This window comes from Gymnogyps californianus, chromosome 3 (genome assembly GCF_018139145.2).
Source record: "Gymnogyps californianus isolate 813 chromosome 3, ASM1813914v2, whole genome shotgun sequence".
Classification (NCBI taxonomy): Eukaryota; Metazoa; Chordata; class Aves; order Accipitriformes; family Cathartidae; genus Gymnogyps; species Gymnogyps californianus.
The window spans coordinates 117,033,090-117,053,988 of record NC_059473.1 but is presented as its reverse complement, the minus strand read 5'-3'; the positions used below and the strand labels follow the sequence as shown (position 1 = coordinate 117,053,988).

Genomic DNA, 20,899 nt, shown 5'->3' with positions numbered 1-20,899 from the left:
CTTTGGCCAGTTTGGGTCAGCTGTCCTGGCTGTGTCACCTCCAAACTTCTTGTGCCCCTCCAGCCTTCTCGCTGGCTGGGCATGAGAAGCTGAAAAATCCTTGACTTAGTATAAACACTACTTAGCAACAACTGAAAACATCAGTGTGTTATCAACTTTATTCTCCTACTAAATCCAAAACACTGCACTGTACCAGCTACTAGGAAGAAAATTAACTCTATCCCAGCCGAAACCAGGACAGTTCTGATGACCAGCAAATTCAGAGAATTTCAGACTGAGGGAGGGAGCAAACGCCCAGGTTGGAGAGGCCCTGTGGAGGCTACCTAGCCAGCAGCTTCCTCTCCAGCATAGCGAGGGATTTTCAGCTTGAGCCTCTCCATGCATGGCCTTGAGGAGGATGGAGCATCTTCTGATTTTGCATTAATGTTGAGCCTCGTTTCTGGCTTTCACTTTGCCTCTCTGCAACTGTCAGTCCTCACTGCCTGGCTCTGAGTGCTCCTGGTTCATACACTCTCTGCCTACCAGAAACTCAAATTTGTCTGGAGGTCCCACTGGCTGATGAATGCAAAGTCTGGTCCTGGATCTTTTAGAGATGCTAAAGGCAAGCATAGATACATATAGATAGACATCCGTGCTCAAAACAGCATGTGCGGTGTAAGCCAGAACTCTGAAATTTGCTTCTAAAGCCAGACATGGTAGTCAATATAATACACGCCATATTTTGTCATCTGTTTTCCCACACTGCATCAGTGGATTCAAGTAGTTCCTCATGTACAAGTACTCAATAGGGAGAAATATTTGTTAACATCTGCATTTATGCAGCAAAAAATCAAGCCAATACAGAGCAAAACTGCATAAACAAAGGAGTTCTTTAGGTGAAAGGAAGAAAGGAAAAATCAGAGATGTGAAAAAAAATCTGGTGTATGAAAGAAATGAAGAAAACACTAGTCTGTTATGTACAGACCTTAGAAAGGGGCTAAAGGGAGTCATTCAGGGAGGCATGTGAATCCTGGTTGCTTTAGCTGTTGAAAATAATCATCAAAAAAACTTCTAACTCTTCTTTTTCCTCCAGCAGCTCTCTCTCATCTGTGCTCTTTCTTGGAGTAATTAATTTGGTAATTATGGATTTCTGTTAGAATGAGCAGAAGCCTTCTCACTGAAGGCAGTGGGAGTTGGAGCTGGATACACTGGATGCGGCTTTTGTTCTGCAGGAACTATAGCTCCCTTCTTACGTCCCCAACAGAGATGTGTCAGCAGTTCACATCTCTGAATATTGTTAGCATAGCCACTCCTGAGTGGGTTGTTTTTAATAACTTATGCATGTAGTGTCCTCGTCCAGCCTTGGTTAATAAATCCACTGTGATGAGCACCATAGATTAATGTGTGGCTTAAATTACATAACATCCAGGCATCGTGACATAGCGAGCAGATAAAGGCATGATTAATTGGTTTTAATAATGTGAATATACCTATGTGATTATCTTTTAGGTTTGGGGTTTTTTGTTTGTTTTTATTTTTAAAAAAGATGCTTTGCTGTATGCAGATAACGTGAAGAGTAAATCATCTGAGGACAGTCCTTCCAGATGCTGTTGGCATGGCAGCTCGACTTTCCTCCCCGCAGACGATGCATGGCAGGGGCAGGGTACGTCTCTTTGCTCTTTTTCTATTGAAAGGCAAGCGTACTAATGCTGATACCCTTTTCAGTCTGTTTCCTAAGCCTCAAAAATCAGGGTCCACTTCCCATGTGGCTCGTTCGCACAAGGCTGGTAGAGGTAAGGGAGAAACTCAGTTTGGGTCTGGTTTTGGGCAGGTGCCCAGAGCTACTGTGAGCTTGGTCAGAGCAGCAAGTGCCCTGTGTGGGACCCTTGAGAAGGGCGAGAATGTGCATTTTATTTATGTTTTTACTTAGAAGGTGACAAAAAAGGAATGCAGTAGGTACAGTCTTGTTTGGTGCATACATACTGCTGCGCAAAGTGCAATTAGAGCTTCTGGGCAGCAAGACCAGCTGTAGGGAGGCTGTCTGAAGGCTCCTGTAGCCCTGTGTCCTCTCTCCAGCAGTTGCACATAGCAGCTGCCGGCAGATAAGCACAGGAACAAGGCAAGCACAGGGTGATCCCCCTCGTGTCTGTCCCCACACGCAGCAGAGAGTGGGTCAGGGACTTCCTGAGCCAGAGGCAACAGTATGGGCCCTGTGCTTCAAAAAAACCCCATGTGTTAGCAGTCATCTCAGATTACTAAATTTGTGAAATGAATTCAAAGTTGGGTTTGGTTTTCATAACTGAAGCATTGTGTTTCCCTCCCTCCCATCCTTGGGTGGGGAAGGTGGAGCTGAGTGGCCTCTTTCCAGGCAACCCTCAGCCCAGGCTCGGTGGAGTGGCCAGGGAAGAGCCGCGGGGAGGACTGGATGCTGCTAGAGCACAGGGTACCTTTGCCAAAGCTTAAAATTTCCTCTGTAAAACCAAGAACCCAGATGCAGAATCTAACTCCAGTGGACTGTGGCAATCGCAATTTCAGTCTTTTTATGACTGGTAATGTTTTTTTTTTACTTTTAAAATCTCCTTGAAAAGCCAGCGTGGGTCCTGAGTGGATGGAATAATTTGACATGAACATTGTGGGTATTAGATGGCCTTTTCTCTTGACCTTTTGGTCAGGATTGAGTGAAGTATCTATTTATACCGCTGTTGTTGGGAGGCCTTACCCTGCTCTTGCAGGAATGATGGCTGATGAGCTGAGCAGACCCTTTCTTGCTCTAGCTGCTCTGATTGCCTTAACTACAGGAGAACCCAGAGTGGTTGAATGCATTGAGGAGAAAAGACTGCAGTCATCTTGCTTCTCTGCCCAGCGGTAACTGAGACTCTGCAGCAGACGCATCAGCTTGGCCATCAGAGGATTTTATAAATAGCATAGTTTGCTTTTAAAAAAAAAACCAAACAAAAAAAACCCAAAACCCAACCCCAAGCATTCCCTTCCCTTAGTGCTGTGTTTGTTTACCCCCATGTTGCTGCTGGTGAGCGCCCGGCCCTTTGTAACTTCTGAGTCCAGGCTCGCCCGTGCAGGAAGGAGAGAGGCAACGTAGGTAGCTCTTCAGCAGCGTTTCCTTGCATTGCATTTAGCACGTGTCACACTTGGCATGCTCTGGATTTGATCTGCAGTTGCAAAGCTGGGCAGAGCTCTGCTTTTTTGGTGCCGTGTCTGTCTGAGAGCAGAACAGATAGGAGCAAATTCAGCAGCTTGCTCTTGCAAATGTCGGAGCAGAAGCATTTTGATTGAAAGCAGAAATGGAAGGATTTCTGCCTGCCTTAACAGCTTGCTTCTTAGTAGTAGTAGTTTTTTTCCTTTGAATCATCAGCCTTGATATTGTTGCAGAGGGGAGTGTCACGAACATGTATTCCCTGAATTTAGATGAGGTAATGGTTGGCATTAAGGTCTGCGCTGCAGGCAAAATGAGCTCTTTGACAGTTAAACAAGGCCTGTTAGCTCTTGCAGGCCTGTGAACTAAAAAAAATGCCATTCATAACCTGAATATGAGCTGGAGTCATTTCATCAAATCCAGATCAGTACATTTAATGAGTCTCTTTGTTCTGTGCCGGGCTGGTACAGAAGAAGGAGCTGGATGCTGGACTCCTGCCCCTGTCCCGGCTCACGGAGCAGCCTTGGCCGGCTCCCCGCTCCGCATCGGGTTGTCTTTTTGTGAAGTACCAGTAATAATAACAGCCTAACTCACAAAAGGTTTGAGGCTTAAGTGTTGTCACAACTGAAGCATATATACATAGAGGGAGAGAGGGAGTTAGTAGTTAGGGAACTGAGCAGTCGCTGTGATATCGGTGTGTTTAAAAGACTGATAAATCAGGCTGGTTTCAAAACAAGACACTGCTAGGTTGACATTCATTAATGATACACGTTGCTAATGGTTAATTCTTAATCATTGTCACATCAGGAGTGCTGCGTCCAGTTCTGGGCTCCCCAATACAAGATGGGCATGGACATACTGGAGCAGGTCCAGCAGAGTCCATCCATGTGTATGAACACCTGATGGGGTGGTTGCCTCTGGTCTGCCCAGAGAGCGGGCAAGAGGCAACGGGTATGAAGTGAAGTATGGGAAATTTCCACGTATACATAAGAAAAAGCTTTTTTTTATGGTGAGGGTGGTCAGGCAGCAGAACGGGTTGCCCAGAGAGGCTGCGGAGTCTCCACCCTTGGAGATACTCAAAACCCAGATGGCTACATCCCTGAGCAACCTGCTGTAGCTGAGCCTGCTGTGAGCAGCGGGGTGGGACTGGATGATCTCCAGAGGCCCCTTCCAACCTCAGCGATTCTGTAATCCTCATTCTGTCATCAGTCATTGTCTCTGCATATTCAAACAATTAGTCCTTAGCAATCTAAGCCTTCGTTAGCTAGGGGTATTCAGTGTCTTGGAGCTGAAGCTACATGGTTAGCACTGATGGCTGCAGTCCCTGCAGTCCCACCAGGAGGCTGAGGTGGCCAGGACTCTTCCATGAGGGAAGGGGGCCCCAGAGTGGGCAACTTCTTTCATCTTCATTTTTCCCTGCTCATCATTAGTGTTTGCATGCTTTTCATCCCTGCCATGAAGAGAAAAGAAAGGGGGGTGAATCTTTTCCGCTCCTGGCATAATTCACTTTATTTTTGAGCCCGGCAGCTGCTCTGGTTTTGCCAGGTACCTTTCTCGCTTGTTCTGCAGGGTTGTTCTGGATCCTCCTGCTCTGCGTCCTGTGCTCTACCTCAATGGCTTTACTGCTTGCACGTGTTTCCCAATACTGCCTTTGTGCACCTATACCACACGTCTGCCGCTGCCCCTTTGGTGACATTTATGCACTTATGCTTAGCTGTCTCACAAAACGCATTATAGGCTGTGGCTGGTTTTGCTGTTACAAAATGTGTAACCCACACAGTGCAGCCGGCTGGGCTGTTTTAGAGCACTTGTGTCTGGTTCCAAGGCAAGCAGATACTAATTTTATCCCGTGCATCTGCTTCCGAGTGCAGTGGACCTGTGCTTTGGCAACAGCACAGGGCAGTCTCAGAAGACCCATGTTCTGCTTTGCAAATGCAGCGCATCTCATGACCATGAGGGCTGTCTTTTTACCTGTGACTTGGCATCTTCCCAATGAATCCTTCTTGATTGCCAAGGCAGATTTTCCGTGGAACCTTCAGAAAGCTCCTGTGTCTCCTGACTCCCATCCTTCCTCCTGTCCTGGGGTTAAAATGAATTTTAATTCCTTTGTTTCATGGGAATAAGCAACTTCTTTCAGTTAAAAGAAGTCTTCAGTCTGGGATTTATTTGATATTTTTGCATCTACTGAATTATGCTAGAGGAAGGTGCCAAATGAAGGACTCCTACACCCAGCTGTTTGTAGCAATAATTTTGACCTGTAACACATAAATGCAAGCTTTAGACTGGAAATTGTCTATCCATTTGCACTGAATGGATTCCACTTGGTCTACAAGTGAGGGCTTGGCAAGGATTTGGGTTAGAACTGTGCTCATTACACAGCCAACTGCCCTTTGCAAAGGGATGGGTTTTCTACAGCAGCCACAGAAGGACTCGACGCCATAGACAATATGCAGACCACTGAGGATTTTGCCCTGCCAGATGAAGGGTTGCTCTCCCGTAGGTTTCTGCTGACCGTATTGGGGTAGAGCATGCCAAAGAGGGATGCTAATAGCATAGGATCCAAACCTACAACTCTGGACTAGAAATTTTTTAATCCCCTTCTTGGTGACACAGACTGAGTTTTGCTGCAGTACTTTCCAGTTTCATTTTCCAGGCCAGATAATTAGGTTCAGCCTGTAGAGTAGTCTACTCTACCTTATCTGTCAGCTGGCATAGAGAACCTGCTGACTGTCCCCTTTGACCAGACCCTGCTGCTGTGGGGCCCTGTTCGCCTGTTCCCCGACACCTCCTAGGGCTCAGCCAGCGGCTCCCCAGCATTGCCCAGGCAGCTGGAGACCAAGGGCATTTGGGTGGTCAGCGCTGGGATGGACTTTGTGCCTGCAGAGGTGCTGGCAGCCTCCCTGATTTCTGAAGACACCTTCAATGTAGTGCCCTTCAAGATCTTAAAAGTATCTTCATTACATGGGGTATGTGGAAATCACCTTGGCCCTGAAATGCATGCTGCCAATGGCACATGTTTGCTGCCAGCAGGGAACAGAAAAGTACAGCTTTGTCTTGGGTGGAGCTGTGCTGCAAGCAAGAATCTAGATGTAAAATGGCATTTAACAGCACTGCCTTTGTAAAAATGAACAGCAGGAATTATCAAGATGTTGGTCTGTAGATGTGCTGGGAGAGATCACCTCCATTAGTGCTAAACCCACCAGGGGAGCAGGAGTACTTGCTGTTCCTTTTTGTGTTCACGGTTTTCTCCTACTGAAGGAATTACTGAGCAGTTTTAGCCTGTGAGAGAATTTATGACCCAAGGAGAGCCAGTTGCTGATTTAAAAATATTAGAGAATATTCAAAGTTTAAAGCCATTCCAGGAGATGTCACTGTAGAAGGGCAATATGCTACACAACAGGAGAGGTTTTAAACCAGAGCTCTAGGATAAGTACATTTAATCTGATTTTCCCATCAAATCCAGCAAATTGTAAAGAATCTTATATTGCACTTAATTTTACTCTGAGTTGATTTTAAACATCCTTGGGACATAACGCTTTGCGAAGAGTAATTCTGAGATGAAGCAGAGTCACCGCTGCCTGGCTGAGCTTCATGCCTACCCGCATGACGAGGGCAAAGCATGAATGTAAGCCCATTGCAGGAAGTTAGCCATTAAAACTATTTTCATGCTTAAAAATAAGTACATAAATGTACTTTTTGAGAGATCGGAAGTTAAATAAGTGAAAATGACAGTCCAGTCGTGTCTTCCTTAAGTTAAAGTCCGTATTGCTTGCACACCTATGAGAGCATCCATTGGCAGAGCTGCTGCTGTGCAGCTCAGGAGGGACTGTCATTCCTGAAGTCTCGGTGCCATTTCACCAGTCCCTGCGTCATGCTGTGTACCTTCCTGGTAGCCAGAATTTGCCTCCTCTCTAGCAGTAGCAGCATGGTTTTGCCTTTATATTTTGCTGCCATGGCATATTAGTGCAGAGGCAGAGTGTGTGCTGCATGGGCTGAGGAGCTGGGACTTGCTGTGTCCTCACCCTGATGTACTTTGAGGCACAGTTATGGGGTGGGGAGCGCAGGTTGGTATTGCCTTCAACCACGACAGCTAAATCCTCCAGAATTTGTGAGTCAGACCCTCAGGTAACCTAACTGGGGAGAAGCAGCAGAAGCTTTTTGGCGGTGGTATCCCATGCTACAGCTTACACAAGCTTCTTCAGACATCTAACATATTCATGTATATTGTGCATTTCTCAAATCTAGATGCATTCATTTGCCTAAAATACTTAGACTGGAATTTTATTGGGGAATGCATTCAAAAATACTTGTTCCTATCCCTTTTGAAGAAGGAAAGAAATACTGTCTATGCACAGGGCATGGATTTTAAACTGAGAAACTTGAGCAATGTTTATAATCACGTTTATAACATTTGGCAGCAAACTGGACAGAGCAACTTTTTGGAAACAGTTTTCTTTTATCATCCCCAGCATGCTTTTGGTTTTGGCCCTGCTTCAACTAGAAGTTTTTCCATACAGCTTGGGATTTTTTTGTATTTGTTTTTATTTTAAGAGACGTGATCAGCTAAGAGTTAGTATTATATGTTGTGTTTTCAAAGTCTTTCTCCCTGTTAGGATAAGACTTAAGATTGTTACATTCAAACCGTTAAAAAATAATCAAGTAGTTCTTTCAACATCTTATGCTGATTTATCTGCTTTTTTGCACCTCATTCAGTTTGGGCAAAGGAATTAGACTGGTCTGTTTTGCCATGATGGTGCCTTTCTGGCTTATATTCAAGAGAAGAAAATGGAAAAGGAAGATGAAGTCAAGAATGCACTTGGTTCTGTTTTTTATAGGAAAGAAAATGCCAGTGAGAGCATTAACAAATGCACAAATCCTTTGCTAATATTACTGTTCCATACAAATAATTGCCCTGAGGATGGTGTGTTGCAGCGAGTGGAAGAGCCTGCTGTGTCTGCCAATGTTTCTGGATATGCCTGAATCCTTCTCCATGAAATTAAAAGAAAATGCTCGACAAGCCATGCTATTAGTTTTGTAAAGCTTGTTTCCTTGAAGCGCAGGCTGGAAGGGCTTTTGTTCCTGTATGTGTTTTTCTGCCCGTCTTTAATTTTCCTCCTGTCCTGAAGAGTGCAGTCACTAACTGTGAATTAGCAGTCAATGTATACATTTTTAAATATATTTAAGATGCATGTGCATACATGCACACCCAGACATCCCATTGGCAAGCGGGAAGATAACAGATACTCTTCGCAGCATTTGTGTTACTAGTGTGAGCCTGGGAAGTAGTATGGATATGAACATAACTCATTTGTGTGCTTGTTCTAATAGATGATCCTTCAGCAATTGACCTAGACTCTGACTGGAAGGCTCCCACAGAAGAGTGGGGAAACTGGACAGGAGATGAGGAGCATCAGACAGGGGACGAGAAGGAGAAGGTGAGGTAGTGGCATGGATGACCAAGGGAGACCTGCTCCACTGGGGTCAGTCTCATCCAGACTGGGGTGTCCTGTCCAGCCCTAGAGCCAGGCTCCTCCGGTTGTGGGTGCTTTCTCACACTGGGAGGAGGCACTTGGCGTGGTCACTCCCCTGACCTGTCTCAGATAGCTGGAGCTGGGGGACACACATTTGCAGGACATGTGAAATAGGTTGGGGGAGTTGGCTGGTTCTGGGAGTTCATCATCCAGATGGCATTGCTGTCCTGAGCAGCATACATCGGGTGTTTGCCACCCTGCATGAATGAACTCTTTCTACTGCTGCTGACCTTCCTCAATACCTGGGGCTTAAAAGGTGTAGAGTCCACAGCTGACACCAGCCTTCACACCATCCCAGGCGTCTGGGACATATTTATTTAAGTGAGAGGGTTTGCTGATAGTGATACAGTCGTAGCTTGGGTGGAGAGGTAGACGCAGAAGGCTTGCTGTTTAAATGCTTTCCAGAAGCCCAGGGAAATGTCCCTCTTCGGCAGCAGTGGGAAGAGCGTGCTGAGCTTTTTGCAAACAGCTGTCTAAAGCTGAGGTGTGTACCTTATCCAGAGAGATGCCCTGCTTGCACAGTATCAGCACACACTCCTGGAGGCAATCAGTTTTCCTGAAAAAAACATGAATCAGCCATCCCAGGCCTCCTCTTATAAAATCTCTGATGATTTCAGGATATGCCAAAAGGCAAACCAGGGATTAATTTCTGCCTTTCTGGACTCGAAAGCAAAATGCAGCGGAAGAAGAAGAAAACTGAAGTGAAGGAAGCAAGGGGTGGAGCTGGACTGAAGCATGTGAGTATTTTGTATTCCCAGAGTGGTGTCTGGTTTTCCAAGAGCAGAGGGGGATGTCTTCTCCATTAGGATGATGTGACCTAAGGGGGGCTTTTCTTCCTCTCCATCTTCTGGCCTCCTCTTCTCTCTCTTTTCTCCCTGCTCTCCCATAAAAGAAGGGTGAGCACAGTGATGAGTGGGTTTTTGCAACACGGTATTCCCTAACATATTTACAAAACAGTTTGATTTTGCAATGCAGAGAGGAGCAGATGGCTTTAATCATGGAAGAAAAAATGCTTTCTCAGGCAGATGTACTCCAAGTTTAGTGTACAACTGGGCTGTGTTATATCTATGGTGGAAGGTCACCTGGAGATATTAACAGTAATGCAAAGGTGGTTCCCAAAAGCCAGTGAAGATAAAGCGAGACCAATGTTATGCCAGTGAAAAGCTTATTGAGAGAAAAATGTCTCAGAGTGCAACAGAGAAAGGCTGTGGAAAATGTCAGCTCATTTGGGATGGGAAGTACAAAGGAACAGAGTGTTGACTGGATTTTGGACCAGTCCTTGGCTGTGATCTCCTTGCTGCTCAGTGAAATGAGAGCTGGGCGGGACCCCCCAAAATGTCCTAATTTTTTTTCATTCACTTGTCACTGAATATGTTGCTCTGGACTCGTACGGCTGTGTAGTATCATTTGTCTTCCCCTCGCACCCACTGTGGTCTCTCCTGATCCTTGGGGCAATTTTGCTCCCTGAACTCCTGATGCTCCCATTTTAAGGGAAAAGCTTTTAACTAACTCACTGACCACAAACCTTCAAATGGTCATTAGGACAGCCCATGAGTCACCGGAGTGCTGCCAGGCCACTCTTCCTCTTGCACATCCAATTAGTTGCTTTAGCTTTGTATGTACCTTAATGAATAATCTTAATAGTGTTGTTCAGACTCCTCAGGACAGCGTTGTTTCTTCTGGCACATTTATGACAGGCCAGAAGGAGTTTGTGCTGCACGTCAGCCCCAAATGCTGGTGTCTGCTGCTGTGCAAGCTCATCCTTTGGAGATGGACATAAAAAAACGAAATTACTTAGGAAGCCAGTTATACAAAGTTGCTCATCACAATCCCTGTGCTACATCCAGTATTTCTGTGGACTGTGGTCATTTAGCAATCACTGGGCACATCTTAGTCTTCAGTCTCACTGTACAATTACAGTACTTTCACCTCAATATATCTTGCTCTTCTTCTATTCATGGGGGAAAACAAGGGGAAAGATGGTAATGAAAGACAATTTCAGTGCTTTAATCCCTTCTAAAACAAATAAACAGGAGGTAGGTAGATGACATGCCAGAATATTCTAACCATTTAAAAACTAATTTGTCCTGAAATACCCTAATTCCCTCCAATAATGACATTTTCTCTCATATTTTGTACTTGCATATGCTTCGTTTAACTCATATGCTTAGTGAAGCATATTGTTTCAATTAAGCCCCAGCAAGGTTTGGAAACAAGAATGGAAGAAGGCCCAAGGAACTTGATATCTACAAAACATAGCAGTGATGCAGTCTGTGCTTCCTTCAGAAAATCCTTGGACGTTGCTAATAATTCACCCAATAATGGTAAGTGATTGTTTTTGCACACCTGATGAATTTTGGTTTCAGAATAATGCATCTGAGAAGTGTTGACAAATGCATTTTTAAGTGAATATGCAAAATGCTTCTCCTTTAGCTGTATGCGTTTATTCTTAGAGAGGCTCTATTATATTTTTTTCTGTGACACATACCTGTTCCTGCTCCTGCCAGAGTTAATGAGCACAACTGCTGTTGCATTTAGTGGGAGTAATTTTTGCACAGCGCTTTTAAATGTGAAACGGAAGCAAATGTATGTGTGAGTCAGAGCCCACTAAAAACTGAGTCCTCCCCATGACTTTGGATTACCCTTGTAAGTAGGTGGCCCTTGTAAAACACATCTAAGAACCCCAAAATACCCTTCTTCAGGCGAAAAGCCAACAGTTCCCAGGGACATGATTGTACATGGAAGGTTTGTGCACTGCTCCCTGTTGTTTGTATGGCAGGTGTACCTGGAAAAAAGGAGAGGAGGAAGAGGAAGAAAATGAAGAAAGAGACTTGAGGGAGCTGCGCAGCTGCCAGAGTGACAACCCAATGGGGCAGGCATGCTGATGAGCTGCAAGGATTCTGCTTTCTGCGATGCCGCGCTGAGCCCAAAGTAAAGAGAGGCTCTAGGAGACCTCCCAGCGAGAGGAAGAGGAGAAGAGGAGCAGTGAGCCAGAGAGTGTGAGTGTGTGAGAGAACGGAGAGAATGAGCACACTGTGCACAGGAGGTGGCATTGAAACAGAGTGGCTGTTCATTACAAGCTGCTGCCCTTGATTAAAAGCTGTTGAATGGGTTTTGACTGGTTGCATTAAGTCCTTTCAGTTTTTCACTGTCATGTTGTTTGTCAACTTGTATATGCCATTGTAGAAATGGTCAGGACGTACCTGACCATGATTGTACTTCATTTCCGTGGAGGATCCACCGGCTCGTCTGGTCTCTGGCATTTTTGCAGAGGTGCTCATCGACAGGCTAGTAATGTACAGAAGGAAGCACTGTTCAGAGACAAAGGGCGAATAACATGGGTCATTCTCAAACCTCCTAAGTCTTTTAAATCCTTGTTGGCTGCTACAGTCAGACTTTTGCCTCATACCTTGACATATTTGTACTTTTCACCCCATGTCAGGCTAGCTTGCTCCACGAGGGAAAATTTCTAAAGGAGGTTTTAAACTTATTTGGAAACATGGTCTAAACCCTTTTCTTCTAAGATTTCATGGTGGGCTAAAGTTTAAAGTCTGTATGTCCAAAGCATGTTGCATTTGTACTTATAGTAGACTGAAGTAACTTTTAAAAATAATTTTTCTTAATCTGATGTTTGGAAGTTTTTATCATTTTGTTACTTAAATATTCTAATATAAACTAGATTTGTGAACAAAATTTTTAAAAATGTCATTTTAGTATTTATTGAAGTGTGTGTATTTCTCAAAGAGTGTGTATTTCTCGTTGTCAGAGGGCTTATAGTATGGAGGAGGGAATGTGTTACAGTTGAATACTGTGGTTTATAAATAACACTGAGCTGACACCACTAAAAGCTGAAGCCCTTTATCCCTAGAGGAGCTGCAGCTTTGGTGGTAGCTGTGAGGGTTTCTTCAGATGGTCCTGAAACTGTGCCTCCACCTGACCCATCCTAGAAGTGCTGCCTGGAAGGATGAGATAGTGATTGTCAAATCTCCATCTGCATTTGACTTTGTGCCTTTGGAGATTGTGTGGGAAGATTACGTTACTAATGCATGCTAAACGTATGCACGTTCCATTGGTAGGCATTGGGCTGATGCTGTGAAATTCATTTCACATAGGACACTGAATAACCAGGGATGGTAATGGCATTGAAGCGCTACAGCAGCACTCCTGTTTGCATCATTGAGCCAGAGGAGAGCTCTGTGCTTCTGCCATCACAGCCACCCAGTCCCTGATGCTGGCTTGTCTGAGCTTTACCTGCAGCTCAACACTTTTACCTGATAGCCTTCATCTGTTGCATAGCTGTCAAAGCAGCTGTATCCTTCAGAGAAGCAATTAACTGAAGCAATGTATTTGTGTTTGGAGTTTAGCTAGTATATGTTAAAGGGCAGTTCTCTTGTGCTGTGATTTTGGGGGTAGCTAGCTGTACAGTGTGCGCTGAAATTCAGCACGGCAGGATTGTTTCAGACAGACAGGTGAGGGGTAATCTTAACTGATGCCACTTAGCAGCCCACTGTCTAGAATCTGCACATCTTGGTGTTTGTGTCTCAGTGTAGTGGAAATATAGGCAGTTTATGAATGGACTGAATAGACCAAAGAGCTTTTATCTGGAAAGTAACTGGTTTGGAGCAGATGCATAACAAGAAAATACATGGCCTCACTGGAGAAACAAGTACAGGATTTAGAAGGATGTTTTAATGAGTGTGTGGGTAACGAGTAAAGTTCTGCTATCTCTGAAGCCAATGGAAAACATTCATTGACCTCATTGGGGCCAGGATGTTGCCCAAGGTCTTTGTTTAGCATTGAAGATAACCTCTGTCATCCAAAAAAAAAAAAAAAAAAAGAAGAATGAAGGAGGTAAAGAAGCTCACGAGATTGGTAGACTCCAGATTGCTTCTGCTTTTTTCTCTATATCTGCTTGCAAACTTTTTGATGTCTGTGTAATTATGTTTTATTTCAATGTGTTACAGTATTTCAAATGTTCATTGTTCTTATAATAAAAAATCAAAAATTTTGCCCAAAGCCCAGCACTCATGAGCAGTTTTATTTTATTAGTTTGTATGTGTGTGAGTCAGAGCACGTGATTTTGGCTAAAAACATTTCATTTTCAAGCTTCTAAAGAGGTACTGTAAATGCTTTTTAAGAGATTTCCTTCATCTAAAGCCTTTCATGTTTAGGAAATCCTCATGACATTCTTCTGTTGTTGGAATAAAAGAAAAATCAAAACTTGTAGCACTGACAAGTTGACTGTGGTGCTGATGACAAGCAGCAGCAAATGATATTACCCAGTTTTTCTGTCAAATTCATCAGTACCACTCTTACTGACATCAGCAGTATCAGGAGAGCTGTATTTTTCTTCTGGCTCCACTGTTTCACAGATGGGAAGTCATCACTGTAATACAGATGGGCTCAGTAGTTTATAGCAGCACATTATTTAATACCACATTCTAATGTAGGCAAAGAAGATACACTCTTACAACTAAATACTGTTGATCGTAGGCTTTCCTAAATAATTGCAAAGCTCTCTTCAGGGCAAATTTGGTGGCAATGTACTGTTTGTGTGGTTCATCTGCTGTGTCAGTACCATTGCTGTGAGTAGTTAGGAAGGGTATGTTGGGTACCGTTTGGTTGATATGGCTGTGGTAGTGCCGGGAGCCTTTCTGCGCTGCATCCTCCAGCACTGCTGCTACACGGGCTCCCAGGGATGGGAGAGTGTGCTGAGGGTCTGGTTCCTCAGTGAATAGACTGAGTTTAAAAAAACAACCAAACCAAAACACAAAGCACTCAGCAACTGCCATTAACTTCCGTTCTTTCACTTCCTAGTCCTCAGAGGCTGAAAAAACATTGCTCAGCTTAACAAATGGTCTTTGCAGGTGGCCAGTGCCTTTGAAAAGCAGACCTTTGAGCCCCTTACGAAATTCCCCTTCCTTTCATCACTGCATGTTCAGGCTAGTCCCTGGTTTCTATGCTTTTAAGATGTCTCCCCTTCTCTTCTGTGAGAGTTAACCTTTCTGCACAGATCATCAGCCTGCTATGCTGCTTCTGGTACCGGGAGTGTTAAACAAATGCACTTGATATGCTCATTCTCCTAGTCTCTGATCTTTACTAGCTGGAGACTAGTGTAAGTCCTCAGACAGGAGATTCAGCATCCCTCCAACAAGCTGTAGCTTGTGCTACAGCTGAATGTTTTTATCCTCCACATAACTTATCCCTTAGAAGGGTAAATCTAGAGTAGCCTCTCTTTGGTCATTCATCAACCCAGTGTAGTCTAATTGCCAGTTCATGGGCCAGATCCAGCTGGCTCCTCCTGCCTTTTCCCTAAGCAATTTATTAGTTGCTTGAGTGGCACATGCCTGGGGAACAACCAAAAGCTCTCCCTGCACCTGCAGACAGCCCAGCAGCTGGAAATCAAGCCTCTGGTGCAGCCTCAGCGTGGGAGGTGGGATGAAGTGTGGCTGGGAGAACATCTATGATCTGGTTAGGAGCAAGCAATTAATTGTTACAGCAGCAGCTGCAAATGATGAAATACGCTGCTATAAGTTTCAACTTTCTCTTAAACTCAGTCTCCCTATTTTTGTAATGAAGCTCTTTTTTGTGGGAAGCCTTTTGAAGGTAGAAGATTGGCTATATCCCTAATAATAGGGCCATATCTATATCTAAGCGATGGGTCTGTGAGACGGTATCTCAGGCATTAAGATGTGGTTAATGCTGTAATTGATGAACTCCTGACCCACAAAGTTGTGTTTACTCATAGACAGACTGCAGTATGCGGATGCAGAGACTACAGCTTTGCTTCACGCTCAAACCGTGGTGTTACACCATCAGGCTTAAGTGGGGCAACAGCAGAGAGGAATTTGGCCTGCTGTTCCATAATTATCTGTAATTGATCGTTGTAATTATCTAGAATTATCAAAGTTCCACCCAATCTGCAGTTCAGTGGCACAGCTGACATCTGCAAGAGCTGAGGATCAGGTAGACATGCTAACTGCTTGGCAGAAAATAATTTATTTACTATGCTAACAACACAGGCCTGCTCCATAATACTGAACATTTTCTAAGGGTAGCTGCCTCCTTGTGAGGAGAGAGGGTTTTTAAGTCATGGGCTACAAAGATCAGATATAGGAAATCTTGTCCTTTTTCTGTGATCGTACTGAACCAGACCCAGGGGTCTTTTCAAGGCAAATTGAAATTTCCAGTATGTGCCATCCCTGACATTCAGCTCCGCAGATGTTCTCATCTGCAAAGGAAGCGTCCTCCCGTACTGAAAGCACACTAATGCATTGGTCTCAGAAACAAACTCCCTGTGTCTTCTTGGGAAAAAGCCACTGTAACAGTAATTGACCTTTGTATTGTCCCATCAAGAGAATATTAGAAACTTGGTAAACTTTATTCCCTGTCAAACTGTGCTTTCTCTTTGCATGCACTGTTCTCCTTTGGTGGTGGTTCTGTGTAGTACAAGTTACAGAGACATACAATAAATTACTTTATCGAGCACTTCTGGCAGCATCGGCTGCCTGCCACTGTGTTCCTCCTGGAAATCTTTGCCGACATCCCAAACTGCAAACCCGTTCAAAGAGCCAATGTGTAAAGAAGTAACAACCACCAGAAAGTAACTCTTCTTACTTCCCTGAGCAGGTAGCGTTTAGGTCCTCGGGCTCCTCCTGTTCACCCTGCCAAGATTCATGGAGAGGCAAGTCCGGGCTGAGGGCTGGAAGCGGGAGACTGCCAGTAAGTACAGGACATTTCCCGTTTCCAGCGCTCACTTTTGGTCATGTGAAAGTACTGAGATATCTGAAATTGCAAGTACCATTTTAATTATGTTATTTTTAGACATTTTTATAGCTCCTCAGCTGTATGAAGGCTGATATAAATGAACCACGGCTCTTTTCGTGTAGCAGATTTTGATTCTCTAAATGAATACAAGAATTTTTATTCAGTGTTTGATATTCAGAAAACCTGAGCATACAGCGAGTAACCCAGAAACGCAGTCTTGTGCTAACAGAAGTTTTACGTCATGCTGTCATATTTTAGCTGCTTTTCTAACCCTGACTTTCTGATCCATCTGTTATGAGTTAAAAGGTTTGGAACTGAGTTAAATTGACTCTTGCTGGTAAAAGATAATTCATATTGTTAACAGCAATCAACTAGAACAAAAAGTACAGAAGCTTGGAACATTACATTAGGAATCCCAAAGTGATGTTGATTAATTCAATAAACAGAAGTAAAATCCAATAACCACAAAACTCATCGCGATACATTCCTATTACTTTCTTATCTCTTTTACAAGAAACCACTGAATCTCTGAATTAGCTTGTTTTCTTCTAGCAGAATCCGTCTTGGAGAAAAAGGCTGGTAAAATTTGTTAATGCTGACTTCAGGCTATCTAGAATTTCACTGTGTGAGTCACCAACAGGAAAGTTTCCCTCCTGACTAATTTATTTTAGGGTTTTTTTTTCCCCTCATTGATATGTTAATGCTTTGCTTTTACTCCAATACATTTCACCTTTTTAAGGAAGCAAAAAGCCAACCCATGCTCTCAGCCCAGATATTTTTCACATCTTCTGCACCAGTTCTACTGATTTTTCTAAATTCTGTTGAAGGGATCCAGTGTTATATACTGCAGTATCTATGTAAAGACATTAGTTTCCCCGTGATGTTGAAAAACCTTGCTTTTTTGTTTTTAATTTAAAAATGGTTGTTCAGTGTGGAAAATAACCAAGTCTGAGAAGCAGTCACCTTTCCTTTTTACTTTTATTTTATAATGTAGAGTAGCAGACACACACATACAGTAAAGTTATAGGCAAAAATTATAGAAGTAGCTTGGTACTGCCCTCATAGTCAAGCGCCTTCCATTTGGGATGGAAGAGCTCCAACATGTCCTGCACTGCACCTTTTATTCCCTGGCAAAGAAGCCACTGGACAGGAGCCTTGCTTGATGTTCCTATCGCTTTCACTAGCCTTTGTAGTGTTGGTCAAATCAGTTCATCGCATTGTGCCTCAGTTTCCCCAACCCCAAACAAGACAATATTTTCATTATAAAGTGATATGAACTCTGCCTGTGGAGGTTACGTACGATTATCAGCTCATGGTCTGTAGGTTTCCTCTCACACACACACACAGAGCAAATGCTGAAGCAGCATAGCGCCTCATCTTCATAAGCAACCTGGCAATAGTTCAGTGCATGCAGAGGAGAAGTAATGATTACACTGTAAGTCTAAACCAACATCTTTCACCCAAGGATAGACTGAAGAATGGCACAAAAGGGAGAGACTGTGGAATTACAAAAATCAGCATAAAACAGTCTTAGTGCTGTATTGTTTTGACATCTTGCAGGTGTTGAACTTAATTTTTTGAAGAAGCTGAAGGAGAATGCAACCTGGCCTGTCGTTTACCTAATCCTAGCCGTTCTGCTGTCACATGTATTATTTTTAAATATGATTATTCAAAAATAATTTGTTTGATAAAACATTACCAGGCCCTCTCAAGACAAAAGTTCAAATCTCCTGTCTAGACATGGATTTTGAAAGACGTGAGCCAATTCCTCATTTGGCTAATGCGGAATACTGTGGTATCAAAACTCCTTCCCTCCCTACCTGTTGAGAGGGAGGGAGTTAAGTGTCATGCTGGTAAAGGAAACTGAATCATTCTTTTGCAGCTGCTTCTGACTCGCAGATATGTGTAGGGCTTTCTGCTCTTACTGTTCCGGAAGTGGATGATTTTCTCCTGCAATGTCAAGGTCTTTTTGCTATTTGGGAAGAAAAGTTTATCACCAGTACTGTCTGTCTCTCTGAGATTTTGCTCTGGCTGCCATGACTGTAAGCTGAGCCCTTCAGAATTTTTAACGTATTTAGACTCACAAATCCTCTCTGAAGTAGCAAAAAGGAGAGAATTAAGGCTCAGAGAGAAGGAATTGTCTTGCCTGAGGTCATCTAGGCTGCTTGCGGCATGTAAGAACTGGAATCTTTCACAGAGGGTCCGACTAATATCATTAACCTATTCTCTCTTCCCCCAAGTACAGAAAACAATGCAATCATTCTCAAAATACTCTTTAATCTTTTTTTTTTTTTTTTGAGGGGAGGAGAAAGTGGAGAGGTTTTTTATGCCCACTCAATGGTTCCACATCAGTCTATCCTGCTGTGGAAAGCTGCTTTGTGATGTTAAATGACATTCACATTATTCTTCCCAGTATCTTTGTTGTCTGCAGGGTGTAACAAGCAGTGAAGCCCAAGGGAATTGCATCAGTTTTTATTCTGAGCCTGGCTGACAAAGATATGAACACTTAATTAAGGTTTCTTTCATCTCATGAAAATAGCCCTGAAGATCTGAGCCTGACATGAGAGCTGCCAGTGATACTAGTGAAGGCAAACTGTCCAACTGCAAGGCCTTAGTTGGAACACTTGCCCTCACAAACCATTTGAATTGAGAATCTAGGTGTTGCCAAGTGGATGCCCTAACTCAAGCGAGAGGCTCCTGCTTTCCCTTCTGACTCACTCTAGGCCTGTGAATTCCTCTTTCACACAGGGACAGACCAACAGGAGGGAGAGCCTCTCTCAACTCTGCAGGAACAATGTAATCAATTCAGGCGTGCGTGCTGCAGAAACAGTTGGCTTAGGCTTCCCAACGTGCCATCTGTGAGAAAACTGATTTTTTAAATGACTGATTACAACAAAATACACATTCCTTTTCTATTTATTTACATGCATCCATGTATATTGATTAAAATTAGTCCGGTTTTGCTACATTAAATCAGAATGTTGATAATTAAGCATCTGTGCACAAGGCTGAGAACATTAGGAGCACTAAAGAAACAAACAATAGTTTATAATAGGATCATTAGAGCAGTCTTAGCAGCACTTACAACATGTTTATTCAAAAATGAAATATGCCCTAAGGAAGAAAAACACCAATTATGGAACACAGGGGATTTAAAATAAAAAGGTCAGTTTTAAAGCCTTTAAGCAAATGATTTCAAACAATTCCGCAACAGCTCATGTTTAAAAATAGACTAAGTAGCTAAAACAATAAATTGTGTTAATGGTAGGATCTGGAATGTATCAAAAGGACAAGTACAGTCACCCTCATTACCTTCTCATTGTTCAGAGTGAAAAAAACTCAGTATTAATACTGACGTATGACATACATCGTGGTGTATATATGCACAGCAAATATTTATGGTTCTATGAGTGCCTCAAATTGGTTGTACGCGGCCAAGAAGGAAATACTTGCAGCTGCACCAGGGTTAAAATAAACTGTGTGCATATCTGTATCAACAGCTCAGGTCTGCAAAAACCACTGGCTGCCCCTGGGTCAGAGGAAGTTTATAGGTCCCATTCCATAAGGGAACAGGAGACCTTGTGTCTAAGTGGTGGAGCAACCTCTTATCACATACACCTGTGAAGGCAGCACTTGGTTTATACACATTATTCCTCATTAACACATGTATCCGGCAGCACCTGCAACTTTCAGTGAGACTAATGAAGTATTATTATTACCCACTTACGAACAGGCACTTTGACTTACAAAAAAATAAAGCATTTCCATGGACTGAAACTCACCTCTCCTGTTTACTGTCTTATCGCATATCCTCTTAGCATCTAACACACAGTATTAATAATTTAATCCCAGGAACTAATGCAAAAGAATAGCAAAAGGGTTTAAGAGAATTAAACCCTCTACAGTACTGGCTGAATTTCAGCAAAAGCTGCGGGATGTTGGTAGTTATCTCAAAGCAGGCGACTTCGGGCTCTACTAAGGAGACAACTACTCCAGTTTTTCTTGGAAGAAAGGGCTGTCGCTGGACAACACAGTTCTCCCCGCAGGGTTTTGGCTGCCTGCTCTTCACCCTGGTCAGCCCTCACCGACACTGCGTGGGGAAGCACCGCGAGCTGTGCCCCAGACGCCAGGCGAGCACGGCCAGAGGCCTGGCCCTGCGGGATCCGCCATAGGCAGCCTACCAGCCCTGAGGGCGCTCTGGCGGGAGGAAGAAGCTCCGCCCCAAGATGGCGGACAGAGGGGGCGACAGCCACCGCGGCCGGGGCACCAGGCCTCGCCTCAGGTGAACCCCGCCCCGCTGCCCGTCGCAGGTGAACGACAGGGCGTTGCACCCAGGGGTGCGGTGATTGGTCCGCGGCGCCGCCAATCGCCTGTTGCCGCGGCAACGCGTACGCCCTCCTGCAGGCACACCCCCGCGCTCCCGCTGTCGGCGGCTGATTGGCCAGAGCGGCGGTGACGCGCGCGCGGGGGT

General features: G+C 44.0%; 1 protein-coding gene across 1 annotated transcript in view; it reads left to right on the top strand.

Annotated features, from left to right (window-relative positions):
• The window catches only part of LOC127014548 (protein LYRIC-like), a 30,877-nt gene extending 17,404 nt beyond the window's left edge, over positions 1-13,473 (top strand). Inside the window, exons 8-12 of the mRNA XM_050893980.1 lie at positions 1,544-1,642; positions 8,459-8,565; positions 9,279-9,398; positions 10,856-10,985; positions 11,441-13,473. Of these exons, the coding sequence (XP_050749937.1) occupies positions 1,544-1,642; positions 8,459-8,565; positions 9,279-9,398; positions 10,856-10,985; positions 11,441-11,496 (512 nt within the window). The 3' untranslated portion in view covers positions 11,497-13,473. The remainder of the gene's footprint in view (positions 1-1,543; positions 1,643-8,458; positions 8,566-9,278; positions 9,399-10,855; positions 10,986-11,440) is intronic.
• Positions 13,474-20,899: the final 7,426 nt, after the last annotated feature.